The sequence below is a fragment of the Aureobasidium pullulans genome (genome assembly GCF_000721785.1).
Source record: "Aureobasidium pullulans EXF-150 unplaced genomic scaffold scaffold_23, whole genome shotgun sequence".
NCBI classification, from domain to species: Eukaryota; Fungi; Ascomycota; class Dothideomycetes; order Dothideales; family Saccotheciaceae; genus Aureobasidium; species Aureobasidium pullulans.
Window position 1 is genome coordinate 339141 of NW_021941043.1, and position 17160 is coordinate 356300.

A 17160-nucleotide genomic window follows, 5' to 3' on the forward strand; every position below is an offset into this window, starting at 1 on the left:
CTCGGTACCTCATGCAAGGGCGGCGTTTCCAAATGACGAAGGCGAGCCTCGGCGTATTGTTTTTATTCGATAACCGTCTGGTCAATTGCCGACGATATGATTATTGAATGTTTGTGGTTATCGCCACTTCTTCTCTTTAATCTCCAAATCTTGATTTGACTGGACTTGGGCCTTAATCACCTTGATCTCCTACCAACTCTGGCCGACATTACACAATGAGCAAGCCCGGAGATTTCGAAGCCGTCGCTGCAGACATCAAGAAGCTACTACACCAACCTGAATATGATGACGGTAGTGCTGGCCCGGTACTAGTACGTTTGGCCTGGCACAGCGCAGGCACATATTGCGCAGAAACCGACACTGGTGGTAGCAATGGAGCAGGCATGCGTTACGAGGTAATTACATGGCGACAGCACGGTGTTTCCAACCCCAGATGCTGACCAAACGCAGGCAGAAGGCGGCGATGAAGCAAACGCAGGTCTTCAACACGCCCGCGTGTTCCTGGAACCTGTCAAAGAGAAGCACTCGTGGATATCATATGCCGACTTGTGGACATTGGCCGCTGTCGTGGCCCTGAAAGAGATGGGAGGTCCCCAGATCAAGTGGCTCGCTGGCAGAACAGACTACGTCGACGACAGCAAACTTCCTCCTCGAGGTCGTCTTCCAGACGGAGCACAGGGTGCCGACCACATTCGCTTCATCTTCTACCGTATGGGCTTTACCGATCAAGAGATAGTCGCACTCAGCGGAGCACACAACCTTGGGCGCATGCACATGGACAGATCGGGCTTCCACGGCCCTTGGGTTCCCAACCCTACACGCTTCAGCAACACGTACTTCAAGATCATGACCGATTATGACTGGAAGGAGAAGACACTGGAGAATGGCGTCAAGCAATTCGTCTATGTCGATGAGGACCTCGATGAGGAATTGGCCATGCTGCCAACCGACCTCGCGCTTGTCAAGGATGAGTCGTTTGGCCCTTGGGTCCAGAAGTACGCCAAGGACAAGGATCTCTTCTTCGATCACTTTGCAAAAGCCTTTGGCAAGCTCTTGGAATTGGGCATTCAGAGAGACGCGAATGGCAATATCAAAAACACAGACAACGTCAAGGGTGGTTACCATGCCGCACCCAAGAAGTCGTCCAAGCCTGGCAAGCCGAGGACTGCCGGGGATGGTATTGCTGAGCCTTTGCAGGAGGAAAATGCTCGCTTCAAGGCTAGACTGTAGACGGAGTTTTTTCAGTCAAAGGGGTTTATACACGGTTTTATAGAGATGATATCCTTAGACTATGTTAGAATATGGTAGACCAGAATAGATAATGCTCGTAGACTTTGGTCTTTCTCGGTTCGGGAAACCCTCCATTGTATACGGACCTCACATGGATGTTGGTAAGTGACAATATGTACACAAATATCACTTCAGAGCAACAAAGAGTGGCTTAAAGAACAAGTAGTGGACTTCACACCATATTGAGATCCTCGTGGACGAGCAAAATATGGTTGATGGGATGACCCTGTCACGATGACGCCATTCGGAGATAGGAGTATCGCCGGCGAGATATATAGATGCTGGACAGGAATCTTGCCACTTTCCACACACCCTTGAATCACAAGCCCATGCCACCATTGCCATCTTCAACTCTCCCAATCTGCTCGCGATGTATGCGACCCAGATTTGCAGAGCGTGTTGTTCAGAACGTTCGACAAGTCCGCCAGTTTTCGACGCCACCTCAGGATGCCCAGACGGGACATGAAGAGAAAGAGAAGGAACAAGGTGCCATGTCTCGTAGACTGGCTGCATTGAGCGAAGAAGGTCTTGAAGCCGGTGGACGAAGTGCTCGCAAAGCCGTAGAGGAAGCAGGCTTTGACGAAGGCTTGAAGCAGGAGCTACTGGAGCGCATCGCTACTGCCTCGTTCCGCAACGAAAACGCTAGTGCTTTCGCACAGGCCGAAATGCCTGACAGTGCAAGTCGCCACAGCAGAGATATAGCTGGTGCCACACCATGGTCTGGTACCGAGAGTGTGCATGATGCATCGCTACGCATGCTCAATGATGCCTACAAGCCTTTGAAGCCTGTTCGCGGTCCTTCCCGTGGCCCTTCACGCGGACCACCAAGCAAGATCGATACTGGACGTCCAAGGAATGCACCATCATCAGGCGTCAGGCTCGCGAACGCGCGAGACAAGACGTCTGTTTATGCCCATATGAAGGAGCTACCCGACGATGAGAGAGAAAAGTTTAGAAAGGAGCTGAAGGAACGTTTCACGCCCGGCGCTCGTTCTGCACCTGTAACTCTGAAGGGTCTGGAGTCGCTTGCCAACGAGCGTATAGAAGATGCAATTGCTCGGGGCAAGTTCAAAAATTTACCTCGAGGAAAGGCCATCGAGAGAGACTACAATGCCAGTAGTCCTTTTATCAATACTACCGAATACATGCTCAATCGAATGATTCAGCGACAGGATATTGTGCCTCCCTGGATCGAGAAGCAACAGGACATTATCAGCACTTCAAATCGCTTCAAGGCCCGTCTCCGTGCTGATTGGCGAAGGCACGTTGCAAGGTCGATCGCTAGTAGAGGAGGCTCTCTCGAAAGTCAAGTAGCATTGGCTGAAGAGTATGCGCGTGCAGAAGCGATTAACAATCCTCAAGCAAAGAAAAAGGCAGAGATCATGAACACTGTCGATAACGCTGGTCACCTTACACAAGTAACACTTGAAGGCGGAATCAACCCCTCGAGTACTACAGTCACCGGAGAATCGCAACAGATCACAATCACAGAAACACCCGTCGATGAGACAGCAAACCCAACGCTGGAAGGAGGAGAGGTGCATATGTCCATCGACGCACCTTCAGAAGCCGTGGCAGAAGCTTCAATGACTCCTCCACCGCGAGTTGCGCCTTTCAGAGATGCCGACTGGTTGCGCACCGAGAAAGCCTATCACCAGGCTGCTATCGAGAACCTGAATCAATTGACACGATCCTACAACCTCATGTGTCCGGCTCTGGCTCAGCGACCATACTTCTTTCTGGACCGGGAGCTGAATGCATGCTATGCAGAAATCGCCCCTCAAGTCGCCGACGCCATCAGAGAACGTGCAGTGGCACCAAAGCCAAGGTTCGAGGCTACTTCAAATAAACCTGTCAGGATCCTGGGTAATCTAGCTGGCCCGGCCAGTAAAGTTTATGATGAGCAACGTCCACAATTCGGCTTCCGAGACCTCTGGAGGGAGTGGTTCAGTAAAAAATAGAGCCCTGGAAGCGAACGAACAAACTAGAGAAAGTTCAAACAAGTGTATTAGTTTCTTGCTGTCTGATGTGCGTCCTTCACCGGATCCCAGTAGCCGTTGCTTGTATGACCACTCGAAACCGCCTCGTCTGTCGATGTAGACTTCGAGCGTACTTGGCTGGACTTGCCAGGCTTGTTTCTGCTGTCACGGAAACGGAACACATGCCCTATACGGTGAGAGTCAGTACACTACAATCATCATGCTCGAAGACTTACACAGCATCCATCGTATGATCCAGTTTTCCTCGTTGAAGCTCTCGGTGTCATGGCCTTTCTCATACATGGTCTTGGTCTCAGGAGATGCTTCTCGGTATATCTTCAAGATCTCAGCATGAATCGCAGATTCACATATTTGAATGTTCGAGTATGGCGGTCGTATCTAAATTCGTCAATTTAGTGACCTTTTCCCCAGTGAATCTTCATGTGATACTCACATCAGGATCACCCCTCAACTGAGGCAATAGGCTGTTTGGACTGCTCAATATTCGTTCTCGTCCTTGCACTGCCTCATCCTGGATTGGGTCAGCACGACCTATGCAGGATCTCCCCCGTTTCACTCACCTTCATCAGCTCATAGAGACGGTTGTCAGACTTCCGTTCAGGAGACAGCCCAAGGCGCTGGAAAAATTTGTTCTTCGAGTCACTTCGTGCAAGCGGTGCCAGTTGAGGTGCCATGTCCATGAGATGTCACTTCAATTTGCAGGATATTTCCCGGCATGACTGATGGCGGGAGCGAGCTTTTGACACCTAGAGTTGACAAGATCCAGACCCACGTCGTAGCGGCACCGAATCTCGTGAGCATTTGTCGTCAAGGTTCGTGGAAGTTATCCGTTCTCCCCGTCGCCACTATTTCGATCTGCTTTGCAGTAACATGTGAAATGTTGATCCACTCATGACTGGCTCTTATTTGGGGTATTGTCTTTCGAAAGGGCAGACCAGGTCCAGCTCCAAGATCAATGCATCTACTTTATGGGTCAGCGCATCACTATCAGGGTATATGTACGTAATATACTTATGCGAGATTGAGTATTGAACAATGCGGTTTTGCCTGCACGAAGATCTGAGACATGAAGACGACGTTTCGTGGTGTTGGTGACTGGGCTGGACCTCGACCCCAACGCAATACTTGGCCTAGCAAGGTACCGAAAGGGAACCTATCCGACATCGTCAAATTGCAGGCTGATACCAGGGTTATCGATCAATGCATTGAATCTGTTCGATTGCTCTGCCTAAAGGGAGCTACATGGGAAAACCACATAAGCAGGATATTCGATCGGATGTTTGGTATAGAACAGTCTACTCCTTGCCGGCAGACATCGAATGCTGCAGTGGTCCACTCTGCAGCGATCTGTAGAGTACCATCGCAGCGACTAGCCATGTATGGCATATGCAGAAGTCCTGTTTGACTCGTAAGCGTTGGGCAGCAATATCTAGACTAACCTATCAAGACATCACACCACTAGGTGATGTGTAGATAGTCGTCAGCACACATAGAAATGATGAATATGAGCTCCGAAATCGCATTTTGCATTGTGAGATATCGCAAGATTGCAATCACGTTCCGTTGAGCAATGACTGACCGAAAGTGGTTCCCATACATTAGAAGTGAGTCGTGGCACAAGAAGTATGCAAACCATGATGAGATTGGTTCAACTCATGTAGGATCGGTTGCAGGAACGCAAGTCACTTTGAACGTCAGCCAGCCGTTCCTTCCTTCCAGTTTGAACCTCAAATCTCAAATCTTCAAGTTCGTGACGCACGAACCAACAAAACTCGTGAGGATTTTACAGACTGACATGGCAAAATGGGAAGGAAGGCGCTACAGGGTATGATGACAGACCACATCAGCCTCTTCCTCTCGAAACAGTCCACTCACACCCATCCTACCACAAGCAACAAATCAGTCAGCATGCTTCTTTTTCCTCCATCTTCAATTCAAGAGCCGCTTCGTGATAGCACTAATCGCAAATGTCTTACCCATTCGACAGGAAGCTGGAAAGCCAGAAACCCCCATCACCTTACCGACCTAGAAATCTCGGATATCGGCTCGTCTGACACATCGATATACAATGCATCAACAGCACCATCATACATGTCGGATCTCACATCGTCTTCTGATCGGGATCATTCCTCCGAACATTCTTTCCCTGCTCCCAAGCATCGGCTTCAACCTACCCATGCACGAGCCAAGAGTGAAGGACTTTCCCAACATGATATGGTTAGATTCGTCAATCGACCACACGGCACTCCTCTGTTCACCATTGTCGAGCAAAAGTCACTTGCTACAATTCGAGCTCAACTATCCTTTGCCTCGTTCGGGAAAAGAGGACCTGCTTATCTTGGTACCACCTCCTCTGGAAAGCCAAAGGCTGCTAGTGTCGACGACACTATGCTATTCAAAAGTCGACGCGGGTCCAGAAATACCGAGACTTCATCGAATGTAGATGTCCAAAGTCCAAGAAACGACCCTGTGCATCCTTTACAGCCACCTTTCAGACCCCCTCACCGCATCAAAACCCCTGAAGGAGTACCACAATGGCACGCAAACACACGTGTGTCTTTCCTGCGGAGGATGGCGAGGGCTCTGAGGTCCGCGAGGTCCTTGTCTCTACGCAATGGTACTCTTTTCGTTGTGAGGACTTTACGTGGAGAGATTCGATCACGTCGAAGAGTCCAATCACAACGGTGGCGTCCGCCTGTCAGTGGACACTCGACATATGGTTACACTGAACCCACGGAACATCCACTCAACAATGTGCGTTCTGCTGAGGTTCCCCAGGCGGAGAGCAACATACAAGAAGAAATCCCAGCTTTACCGATTCCTCAGCCAACCGTCGTCGAGAGACAATCTTTGGACAGGCGGTGCCGTTCATTGTCACTTGACGTTTCTCATGCTCAACGCGCTTTGGGAGCAATCGATGGCAACGCGATTCCCATCAATCCTGCTCGCGCACTTAGGGCTCGTTCAGTTCCAGTTCCTCGGAAACTCAGAGCACCCGGAACGGAGCTCAACATGAGGCCGTCCACTCAGAGCAGCCAATCGATCCAGGATAGACAACCGTATCCGTCCGATACGATGCGAACCACAGACATGATCGAGAGCTTCCCGTGTCCACCATCAAGATCGGCGACAAAGGCAAGGGCAAAGTTACAGTTCTTCGCCCCAACGCCACATCGAGCACCATCTGTTCCTTTCTTGAGTACCGTGGACATAACAGCCTGTGATCCAGGTAGCCCAGACTAGACGTCAAATGACGGCCACCCCAGCTCGCTATGCGCAGTCGGTCCATTGGTTCCAGCTGAGGGGAGAGGCGATATCGGATCATCAAGTACACCCCCTATCCGTGGCGAGCAAGCAAGGTACACTTTCTCCGGCATACCGATATACCGTGATGATGCAGCTTCGTTGCATAGTCATGATCGCTTGAGACTCAACCGGATGTCTGATGCAGATTCCGTCGATCACCAAGTCCGGCCCACAGTAGACTATGGTACGATTCAGGAAGAAGCTCAGACAGGACCATTTGAACCCGCTGGCACTGTGTTCAATCCTGTTTCACACCGCCGGATATCAAGCTTGGATTCTAAGAGTATGACTTTCCAGGATCCGGTCGGAAGTACACCTGTTGCTCAAAAATGTCCTCGACTTATTCCACAACTACAATTGGCCGTCCAGGGAACCAGTCAAGCAGGGCACATGGTCAGTCCCGCAATACAAAAGCAGAACAACAAATTTTGGAGAGTCGAGCTGGGAAAATTACGCTCCCGAGTGGTGCAGAAGAGGGACAGGTCCCAACGCTGGCGACGTGAGATCTCCAAGACTTTGGTGCGAAGCTTGCGCCAGATGGGACACATCTGTCTTTGTCAAGACGAGAGTGAGGAAGGATCAAACGACGGCGCCGGGCCACGAGCGGTCCAGCGTGTTCCGGTGTGATGGTTGGCCGCAAACGGGTAGCACTAAACACTCGAGACACCTAACTACCGAAGCAGCCCTTGTATTCTTATAGGCGGAAAGACTGGATTGTATTCATTGGTTCGAAAAGCGAAAAGTGGACCATCGTGATCGTGCATATATTGAACATGAATCGTAAAGCGTTAATTTAATACAGGCCAAGAACCAGTGTGAAAGAGGTGATTCGTGCAAAGACGAGAAATATGTACAAGGGGGTGTTACGCAGCCGCTAGAATTTGACACCAGGTCTTTTTCTCTTTGCCGGAGAAGTCAGTCCTGGCATCTCACTATCTTTCTGTGCCGTTGCCGTCCTCACTGCTGGTCTTCCAATAGCCGTCTTTACCCGCTTCTTTGCAGGACTCGACAAGCCAGGCAGAGAAGACGTGGCAGCAGGTGTCGCAGTAGATCCATCGTGTTTCGGAGGAGCGAAATCGAGTCTCGAGGATAGGGAGGTGGGCTTCAATGAACTGAACGGCGTGGAGGGCTTCTTGGGAGTTCCCAGACTGGTGGTTAGAGGTTCCGGATGTGCCGTCTGGGGCTGTGGAGGAGGTAATGTGGGTTGTGGTAGCGCGGACGTGGGTGTTGGTTTCGGTATGGCAAGTTTGGAAGAACGAGCAGGAGTTGCAATGCGAGACTTTCTTTTGCTGGGTACTGCTTTGGGACGCGGTGTTGCTTCTTCTGATGTCTGAGTAGGTTGCGCTGGCTCTTCGAGTTCCACTTCCATCTCGGTGGACTCTGGGGCAGGTTCCTCAAGGGGCTCCTCAGCAGATGTGAGAGGCACAAAGGGCTCCAACGCTCTCGCAGATACTCTCGAAGTACGGGCTTTCGACTTTGGAGGACTGTCGGGCGAGTCGGACTCGAATTCCCGGATTTGACACAACGTCTCATTCCACTGTACGCCTCTGCGCACAATCGGCCGCTCGCTCGGTACTCTTTCCATCGTGGCCCCCTCTGCCAAGCCCTCAGTCATATCCTCGAATTCCTCGCCAATGTTCAGAAGTCTGGCCTGAGGCATGGCGCTCTTTCCCTTGTTTCTTCGCGTATTGGTCCTTGTGAGGAGAGACAATTCCTGTGCTTCTGTCCTCTTCAGCGCAATATGATCGGCTGCACTTCTAATGGCGATCTTTGCGGGCTTTTTAGGGGCGGCGGCGGTCGCGCGCGTGCGTGTTGTCCTTCTGGGTGCCTTGGATTTGGCCGGGGTAAGAGCCGGGGGCTCAACAGTAGGTTCTTGCTTCGTAGTTTCGGGCCCGAGCTTGGTTTCTTCTACAGGCGACAGAGCTTTGGGAGGCGAAGAAGGGCTGTTCGGATCGAGTTCGGTCAGAACTTCAGGCTTGTCTGTGGAAGCAAGAGCGTGGCGCACGACATCCGAGTCTCTGCGATTCTCGAGAGATTCCCGCTTGTGTACGGCCATAGGCCGCTTGCTTGCAGCAGCACGACTAAGAAAGGCATGCAAGATGGCTGTGTCGTCGGTAATCCTGGGAGCAGAAACGGGCTCAGGTGTGTTTGTGTCTTCTGGCGGTGCAGATGAAGAACGCAAGTCTTGAAGAACAACGGGCGCGTCATGCTCATTGTAGCTCACGTCGGAGACGGAGTCTTGGGGGTGAAAGGGGTTCGGACCAGCATCGAGGTTAACACAGCGTTTTTTCTTTTGCGGACCCGGCGACTTGGGAATAGCGTTTAGAAGAGGGCGTGCGTGAGACTGCAAGTGATGGTATGGGGCCTTGGGAGCGCGTTGATATAGACGAGTGATAGTGATTCGCGAAGGACCAAGATGAGCGGCGTCGGCGGGGTCCCACGAAAATTGCTTTGGTCGCGACAAGAGCGAAGCAGCAGGCGCAGAGCGTGGACGATCGGGCGGCGACAGGGGCGAGGGGTCACACGCATCGGTGTCCATGTTGTTGTAAAGCAAAAGTGGAAAAAAAGAGAAAAATGACTTGAAGGCAGAAGCGACGGCGATAAGGCGCGAGGCACATGCAAGATGGCGTGGGTTTGATGACAAGCACAACAAAGCAACGGCAACGCGCCCGCAACCCGCAACCACGCTCGCCGGAGGAAGGTGCGCCGACGCCAAGCTCGAGATTTCCAGAGAGCAGCGCCGGCATCGACGAGATATTCGAGATTCCGCTCAGTCGCATACCATCGTCGCCAGCTACTCACCATGGTCGTCAAGAACACCCAAGCTGTCGCTAAGGCCACTGCGCCTCGTTTGCCTCCGCTCCACAAGTTGCGCGTACGAAAGCCCGATCAGGCCGGCGCAAACCCTTGTATCGGTGTCATGTCCTCTGTCCTCGGTATGTTTCCACATCGATGACTATCTGCCTCTTCTTCTTGCTCTAACTCTCTTCGCTAGGATGCTGGGCTTCTTCTGGTTATACCGCTCAAGGTTGTGCCGCTCTTGAACAACAGCTTCGTGCTTGCATGGACGCCCCCGTACGTTATAGCCGCCTCACTCGCCTTCTGACCATTTCTCTGACTGTCGTTCTTTCTAGAAAGCTGCCCAAAGCAAGAAGAGCTCGATCAACTACCATCTCTCGAGATTGTATCCCCAGATCATCGGCCCCCACAAACGAAACTGATCCTTACCATTCACGATTGCATTCTGGCATTACACGGCGTACCGGCGACAAGAATACACCCTCGGTCTTTGCTTCTTTTCCAGGCGGCGTCCTGTCCTTTTCCCTGTATTACAACACTATATTCACCATGTACAATTCTTCTCAAATCAGACCCGCAGCCAGGTCTTTACCATGCGCATGTCCCTTTACCAGTCACCATTCAAATACCATGCTCTTATCGTGCTCCTTGGAAAATCATCCTCGGCTCATGAGGTTATTGCCTCAGCACATGTCATTTCGAAACAGATGTGAAAAAGGTTCAGAAGCAAGCACAGGTACTCGGATCTTCAAAGGCTTCAGAGGTCTCCGTATAACCAACGACCCAGAATCGCATCTCAAGCTCTCGACAAATCTCTACAGTCTGCCTTTCAAAAGACATTATGAATTGTCACGTCAAGGCAGTCTTTAATGTTGAGAGAGTGAAGCAAAAGAAGTGCTTTATGTCCTACGCATACGGGGATGGAGTTCATTCCATTGGTCACTGTTTGATAGAATTATTTCAGGGCGCCTCTATATCAGAATACCACCTGTCAATCGCTGTAAACCGTCACATTCAATGCTCTCTCAGATCTTGTAGTCCTCAGTTCTAGCTGGTTACCCTAGGAAGACTCCCCGCATGTTTGGCCAAGACTTTGTTGCTTCTAGACGATTCGGTGTTAATATTTCCTCACTCTTCCGATCTGCTTCCGCTTGACCATCATCTTTAATACCCCTTGTGTTCTTTTCTCTACTCGTTATCTAGCTGCTGCGTCTTCTCTTCTCTTTCTACGGTTTCTCCGCATTCGTAACACGTAAGTCCCTCTTGACTGTCTGTACATGTCTTCACCCGCCTTTATATGATGAGACACCAGCTGGCACCAGTCCTAGAAAGACTTGTACTCTTTTTGCTGCGGAATAGCTTGCGGGGACACTGTCCCTAACTCTGATATCATCCCCCACCAGACACCTCTATTCAATGTGAGACTCGGGACATCTTGACTGACCATCAATCGCATAGACACGTACCACTCGGCTTCCATACTTGCTTACCTTTTACACGGCCAACATGGTTCTTCACAACCCCAACAACTGGCACTGGGTCAACAAGGACGTCTCCGGCTGGACCAAGGAATATCTGGAGAAGGACCTTGTTGGAATCAAGGCAGAGAAGGATGGCGCATCGGCTGAAATTTCGAAGCTGTTGAGCCAGGAGGGTGACGTCGAGGTCGCACAACGCAAGGGCAAAGTTATCACCATCTTCGACCTCAAGTTGCAACTCGAGTATACCGGCAAGACCAAGGAGGACGAGGCTGTCAGCGGTACCATCACCATCCCCGAGGTTGCACACGATACCGAGGAGGATGAGTACGTTGTGCGTAACCACATGCTCCTGACAGACCACGGCTGTTGCTGACATGCGTCTAGTTCGAAATTGAGATGTATTCCGAGTCTTCCTCCAAGACAGCCGTCAAAGATGTCGTCCGATCGCAAATCACATCGCAACTTCGCGCTCGTTTCCAGCAATTGGGCCATGCCCTGATGGATGCTCACGCCAAAGACATTCAGCATGCTGCTGGTCACAAGCCTGCCTTCACACCTGCCAAGGTCTACTCCAGCTCATCCGTCAACAAGTCGAGCGAAGAGTCCAAGTCCTCGACTACAACCACCACCAACGGCAAGGGCCCCGCCGTCAACGTGACCAGCCTCAGCGACCAGCAAGAATTCCGTTGCGACGCACCCATGCTCTTCCAGATCCTCACCGACCCTCAGCGTATCGCTGCCTTCACACGCGCACCCCCGAAGACCTTCGAGGGCGCCAGACCCGGCGGCAAGTTCGAAATCTTCGGCGGAAACGTCAGCGGAGAGTACGTCGAGCTATCAGAGCCTACAAAGATTGTGCAGAAGTGGCGTTTGGCCCAGTGGCCCCAGGGTCACTACAGCACCCTGAACATTGCCTTTGAGCAGAACAATGTCGACTCTGTCACCATCATGCGTGTCGATTGGACTGGTGTCCCTGTTGGCGAGGAGGAGGCCACCAAGCGCAACTGGGAGAACTACTACGTGCGCTCTATGAAGCAGACCTTCGGCATTGGCTCCATCCTGTGAGCGCAGTCCAAGTCGGCTTGTCTCTCGCAGAAATGCGGCAAGAAATTTTACGGGTACACGAAAGCATTTCAACGGACTCCATCGGTCCGTTCTCTTTGAAGAGAATCTTAGATATGATAATTATACAAATTATAGACGTCGAGTCCAACCAACTTCTGGATCTCCCTTGTGCAATCATTGGCTTGTTGCAAACTTGAAGTCCTCGTTATGCACCCAGTTTCCACGGTCGTACTTGAAAAGCGACAAGCCTAGGACTGTACCGTGGCAACCTTTCCATTCATCTTGAACCTGCTCGAATGCCTTTTGCACTTCCTTCTCATCGTCGACCTTGTTCATGATGGTGTAGTGAGCTGCGAAGCCACCCGCATCTTGGCGACTGAGAAAGTCTCCCCATGCCGCTTTCAGCTGTTGATGAACCTGTCTCGCATCATCACCGCCCGACGACTTAGGCAGGCCGATAGCAATACCCTTGTTGAGCCTAAACGGTGTTGCTGCAAGGAGATGGAATTGATTGGTTTTGCTCGAAATCTCTCTCAGGGTTGGCTTGATGGATTCCTCGAGCAAGCTTCCAGGTAGTGCGTGGAACAGAGTAATGTGGGCTTCAAGTCTGTTCAACCGAGGGGGGAAGTACTTCTTTCGTGTCTCTGTCAAGGTACGATGGTGTTTTGCGTCCGTGAGAAGGGTCAAGACATAGACCGAATCTTCAGCCGATGAAGTCTTGGGAACATGTGAAGGTGAAGGAGTGCGCTTGTGTCCTGATCTGCCGTGTTGGTACCGTTGTTGCTCGCGAGGAGCATGTTGTTGGTGGCTCGAAGACTGGTCTGCATGTGCCTCTTTGATGGGGTTTTGTCGGGGCTTCGGAATGTCTGCGGACCCTGCAGCGGCCGAGTATGAAAGTCGTGTATTTTGTGACATGATTGATCTTACTCTTCCTGGAGGTATGCTTCGAGAAAGAGTGGAAAAGCTGTACATGATCGTAAGAACAGTCTTCGAGCTGGACAGAAAGACTTTTGACCATCCAGGTTGGGATCGTTTTCCATGACGTAGCCGATGTCTGACGCGTTGTAATCAAAAGCACTGTTGTTCTGGGGGTGGCAGGCTCTAATTCAACTCGACTAGCTCGTCCAGCCCTCGAGTGATGAAGTGTTCTTGACATGCTCATTCTAGCTGCGTTGTGTATCTCCTGGTAGAGATGATTTTTTCAGCGTCTCTTTGTTGCTCAAGATGTTCTCATCCCTCTTAAGCGCATCTTTGAGATGCTGGCGCTCAGGATAACCACTTCATGGTGTTGCTGGGTACCAGACGCTTCAAAGTGTCAATATGCATCAATTGGCCCTTGAGTTTGAGGTCTCTGACGTCCGATCGAGTCTTTGTAGTGGCATCTGTACGTCTAGCATTTTCACCGTAGACAATGGTGAAGTCGGGCAGGTTTTCTGATTGAATGCTTGAAGAAGCAGTTATCTTGCAGAACTATGGTCTTGACGTTAGTAGTGATCCAATAAACTTAAGTGCATTAGGATTGTTGTTTACCTTGCCCACAACCACACCAGGTCCCAGGGTGGTGTTGGCCTCTACCACGCTGCCGGTTCCCACTTTTTCGGCTTGTACGACTGAGCCACTTTCGACGCTGACACTCTCTTCAAGCTCGACAGTTGTTCCAGCAAAAGTTCCAGGACTATCACTCAGACCCACAGTAGCACGATCGCCGACGATACAGTTCTTTCCAATGCGAACGGCTCCCGTGTTTGACGTGATTTTGGCAAACGGATGGAGTACCACATTTTCGCCAATAGAGACCGGATGTGTGCCAGTAATCACAGCTTTGTCGGAGATTATGGCAGATGGGTGAATCGAACAAGGTGGTTTGGGTCCAGGAACAGCCGAGGCCTGGCGACGGAGACTACCTGAGCCGGAGGACATGACGAGGTGCTCAGAACATCAAATTTGGTACCAGATGGATAACTCAAAACGCAAACAGTCGAGTGGTTGGGCAAGCAATGTGGAAGAGAGAGTGACCGTGCAGCGGGATGTGGGTGTTGCCGAGATTCGAAGGCTCGACCTCATGTGTCAAAACTTCAACTCTTCCCGCGTCCTTCAAGACTCCTCAATTGGTCTCCACGGCTCTTATCCTCACAGAGGTAACCAATTGCCAGCTCAAATTGTGTAGAGCGTTCGATCGTGGATTTGACCCAATTGAGTGCATCTGAACGTGCAGCCCCAATCTGTTTGTCTAGCACAACATCAACTTAAAAGGCGGCAGTCTATAAGGTTGTTTGCTAGTAAAGTGAGTTCCTTGCACTCGCATTAACCTTGGATGTCATTCCTATGTTGCAGAACATTGCTACGATTGCTTTACCGATATGCTGCAGTCCCAACATTCTTAGCGGTCCACGCTGAGCATTGTGGTAGTTGTCTCAATGTACCAGGTTGTCTCAAAAATGTCGCCCTCCAATGAAAGACTCAGAATCCGATGCTCTTACTGGCCACAATTGATTTTCAGAGGACTATATGCATCGCGACGGCTCACAGGATTACCAACGTGGAGGCTGGCAGGATCGGTCGTGCGGAGGCTTGGATTAGACGAAGGAAGGCGCGAATCAGGTAAAATGGACAGAGTGAGAACAGACCAGAAAAGGGGTTTCAACATCCGTCCCAAGAACGCAGAATGTTCCGGAGGTATCAAGAAGACTTCCGTGACCGTCGCGTCGTTTCCATGTCTTGTTTGCAGCGTCGTTTATGCGCAAACACATCGACTCGCACATAACTTGTTCATCGACAGCACTTTTCCACTGCACACCACACCACCCTAAGAATTACATGGCACGACGAAACAATGGTCAAGTCTAACAAGTTCGATTACACCGGAGTGAGTTATGCAGAGCACACGTGTAAACAGACCTGTCCTGACATGGCATTTCGCAGCGCACATCGTCTGGGCCGAAGCTGGGCAGGTCAATTGCGTCAGACCTTGAGAAGAGAGCGGAAAAGAAGCAGCGTGAAGCCACCAAGTCCTCGTCGACGTCGGCTCACAGAGCGTATTTCAAGTTGAATCCTTCATCGACGCGCACTCCCAAGAAGGAGCGTTTCAAGATCAAGGACAGAGACCGCCACGAAGCCGACAACGACCCAAAGGAAAGCACCATTCACAAGCTCGATCTGAAGGTGCCCAGCAAGTCGTTGACGGACGAAGGCCTTGCCCTTCTCGCAGATGGCCTACAAAACGCGCTGAAGACATGTCAAGATTTGGCTTTGGTTGATCTCAACCTCTCCAACAACGATCTCACCACCAGATCTCTGGCTCGCTTGGCTCCTCTTATTCTCGTATCTTGCCACACCCTACAAACTCTTGACCTGTCACAAAACAAGTTTCGAGTGTCGACGCCCTCGGAGGCTGAGGATTGGGAGCTTTTTCTCCAATCTTTCCGCTGCTGTATGACTCTGCGAAGACTCGACCTCAGTGACAACCCTTCTCTCGGCCCCCGAGCCTTTGAGATTCTCGCACGCGTATACTCGCATGAACCCCCGGTAGAGCCTCTGCCTGCAGCCGGCAACCAATCCTTCATCACCTTGCCAGACAGCTGCTCCGCTCTGAGCATCGGCAGCTTCGATGGTGCTATCCCGAGCCGTGCCGACGCTGATCTTCCACGATGTGCCAACGGCAAGACCATGGCCGACAAATGGGTGCTCAAACACCGTAGCGGCCTTCGATCGCTTCCATACTTAACCTTGTCCAACGTTGGCCTGAACGATACAGGTGCACTCTTCCTATCCTACATCCTGGAACAACACTACTATCCTATTCAGCTGGTTACGGAAAACAATGCCACCGAAGCCACAAGCACTATCCGCACCTACCGCCAAGACGCCAATACCAAAGGTGTCGACTGGGACAACAACTCCGACTTCCTGTCCAAGGATGGTCTTCACCTGTTGCAGTGTGCAGAGAGGCTCAGGATGAAGATGCTCCTCGGGGATACGGACAGCATCACCAGCTCGTATATGTCGGCAAGTCTGCCGGAAGCACATGAGACATCTCCTAGAAGGATCTCCACTGCTCATCTTCGTCGCCCGAGCATCCGATCCTTCCAGTCCACCGACTACAGCATCTACGACAAGTCCGACATCAACAGTGCTCGTAAGAAGATCCAACGCAACACCATTGTACACACCGGTTGCGAAGGCGTTGAGCTCTGGCGTGCATCTCTTACTGCAATCATTGCATCTCGCAAAGTGTTTTTACTGGCCCCTGTATTCAAGGCGTTCAACATGATCAAGTCTATTCAGAACATTAATGACCATGTTGCCGAGCACGAGACTGAAGCTGGCCTGGCGTGTGCTTCGCTTAGCACCGACGATCACCTCAATGACTCACTGGGTGCACTCTCGCTCTCTTCGAATGCGGTCGAGTTCGACGAGGGTCAAGGTAAGCGCTCATATGCCGCCACGCTTATGACTACCTCGCCCGTCGATTCTTTACACCCCGAACATGCCTTCCCAGACGCCACCAATCACTCGTACTCCCAGTCCAGCACCGTTCTCCGAACTAGCGCATCCTCTCGCGAGTCCGAGAGATACAGTTCTGACGGTACCCAAGCTCATGAAAGATGCGCCAAGGCTAAGGTCACCTCGGCGGACTTTGTGAGATACCAAGAGCGTCTAATGAAGAAGTTGAAATCATGCCATCGAGGCGAGAGTGACGGCTACAGAGATGTCAGTCTACACTGCCATCTTCCTCTTACAGCCTGCCTCCACATCCTCAGACTCAGCATGAGCGCCCAACAACTCAGTCTTCTCGGTAGGGACAAGCAAAGAAAGGCATTTGCTTGGGGGCAAAAGAGGGAGACGCTCAGCAGCGAGTACGATTGGAGAATGAAGGATGAAAGTTCTCAGCTCCTCATGCTCCTCACCAGCGCTGGATGCATCGAGTATTAAAGGATCAGAGATTGGACGAGAACGTGGCCGCTGCTTGTAAGTTAGAGGGTCGCGTGGTTGAGGTTTATGGCTGTCACAGAAGCAAGCCACCTAGATAGCAAACAAAAGAGAAGTTATTCGTTTCGTACAAAGATAGCCATGATCGCATATCCATCTTCCACTGTGTCTCGTGCTCGCAAGTCATGGTATCGGTGAAGCATTGTTGGTCTGAAAGTGGTACTACTCGTCGAGGACAACTATCACATGCTTATCAGCGGCATGACGTAGGCAGGCCAGGCATTCGAACT

The 17160-nt window shown here is 51.2% G+C and overlaps 10 protein-coding genes across 10 annotated transcripts; 6 read left to right on the plus strand and 4 right to left on the minus strand.

Moving 5' to 3' along the window:
* Positions 1-215: 215 nt before the first annotated feature.
* On the plus strand, positions 216-1230 carry M438DRAFT_338726 (cytochrome c peroxidase-like protein; the record flags this gene model as incomplete). The annotated part of the gene is made up of 2 exons (XM_029904152.1): positions 216-395; positions 451-1230. 2 exons carry the CDS (start codon positions 216-218, stop codon positions 1228-1230), a joined length of 960 nt encoding a protein of 319 aa, XP_029756952.1.
* Positions 1231-1602: 372 nt separating this feature from the next.
* M438DRAFT_348682 (uncharacterized protein) lies at positions 1603-3659 on the plus strand. The gene has a single exon (XM_029906202.1). It carries the CDS (start codon positions 1620-1622, stop codon positions 3249-3251), a length of 1632 nt encoding a protein of 543 aa, XP_029756953.1. The 5' UTR covers positions 1603-1619; the 3' UTR covers positions 3252-3659.
* On the minus strand, positions 3471-3964 carry M438DRAFT_281003 (uncharacterized protein; the record flags this gene model as incomplete). Its single annotated transcript, XM_029901205.1, has 3 exons — positions 3471-3668; positions 3724-3801; positions 3851-3964. The coding sequence occupies 3 exons, from the start codon at positions 3962-3964 to the stop codon at positions 3471-3473; spliced, it is 390 nt and encodes a 129-aa protein (XP_029756954.1).
* An 852-nt stretch (positions 3965-4816) lies between these two features.
* M438DRAFT_408596 (uncharacterized protein) lies at positions 4817-7223 on the plus strand (the record flags this gene model as incomplete). Its single annotated transcript, XM_029909963.1, has 3 exons — positions 4817-5115; positions 5278-6519; positions 6571-7223. The coding sequence occupies exons 1-3, from the start codon at positions 5094-5096 to the stop codon at positions 7221-7223; spliced, it is 1917 nt and encodes a 638-aa protein (XP_029756955.1). The 5' UTR covers positions 4817-5093.
* Positions 7224-7470: 247 nt separating this feature from the next.
* On the minus strand, positions 7471-9135 carry M438DRAFT_281240 (uncharacterized protein; the record flags this gene model as incomplete). The annotated part of the gene is made up of 1 exon (XM_029901225.1): positions 7471-9135. The coding sequence occupies one exon, from the start codon at positions 9133-9135 to the stop codon at positions 7471-7473; it is 1665 nt and encodes a 554-aa protein (XP_029756956.1).
* A 264-nt stretch (positions 9136-9399) lies between these two features.
* M438DRAFT_281070 (mitochondrial ribosomal protein 10) lies at positions 9400-9817 on the plus strand (the record flags this gene model as incomplete). The annotated part of the gene is made up of 3 exons (XM_029901211.1): positions 9400-9532; positions 9592-9671; positions 9731-9817. The coding sequence occupies 3 exons, from the start codon at positions 9400-9402 to the stop codon at positions 9815-9817; spliced, it is 300 nt and encodes a 99-aa protein (XP_029756957.1).
* Positions 9818-10901: 1084 nt separating this feature from the next.
* M438DRAFT_358656 (uncharacterized protein) lies at positions 10902-11941 on the plus strand (the record flags this gene model as incomplete). Its single annotated transcript, XM_029907278.1, has 2 exons — positions 10902-11207; positions 11261-11941. The coding sequence occupies 2 exons, from the start codon at positions 10902-10904 to the stop codon at positions 11939-11941; spliced, it is 987 nt and encodes a 328-aa protein (XP_029756958.1).
* Positions 11942-12115: 174 nt separating this feature from the next.
* On the minus strand, positions 12116-12856 carry M438DRAFT_338732 (uncharacterized protein; the record flags this gene model as incomplete). Its single annotated transcript, XM_029904153.1, has 1 exon — positions 12116-12856. The coding sequence occupies one exon, from the start codon at positions 12854-12856 to the stop codon at positions 12116-12118; it is 741 nt and encodes a 246-aa protein (XP_029756959.1).
* Positions 12750-13899, minus strand: M438DRAFT_408599 (trimeric LpxA-like protein). Its single transcript, XM_029909964.1, has 2 exons — positions 13472-13899; positions 12750-13411 (listed from the first exon to the last, which is right to left on the minus strand). Exons 1-2 carry the CDS (start codon positions 13859-13861, stop codon positions 13208-13210), a joined length of 594 nt encoding a protein of 197 aa, XP_029756960.1. The 5' UTR covers positions 13862-13899; the 3' UTR covers positions 12750-13207.
* A 782-nt stretch (positions 13900-14681) lies between these two features.
* Positions 14682-16910, plus strand: M438DRAFT_107081 (uncharacterized protein). The gene is made up of 3 exons (XM_029898675.1): positions 14682-14807; positions 14864-15023; positions 15150-16910. The coding sequence occupies exons 1-3, from the start codon at positions 14775-14777 to the stop codon at positions 16871-16873; spliced, it is 1917 nt and encodes a 638-aa protein (XP_029756961.1). The 5' UTR covers positions 14682-14774; the 3' UTR covers positions 16874-16910.
* Positions 16911-17160: the final 250 nt, after the last annotated feature.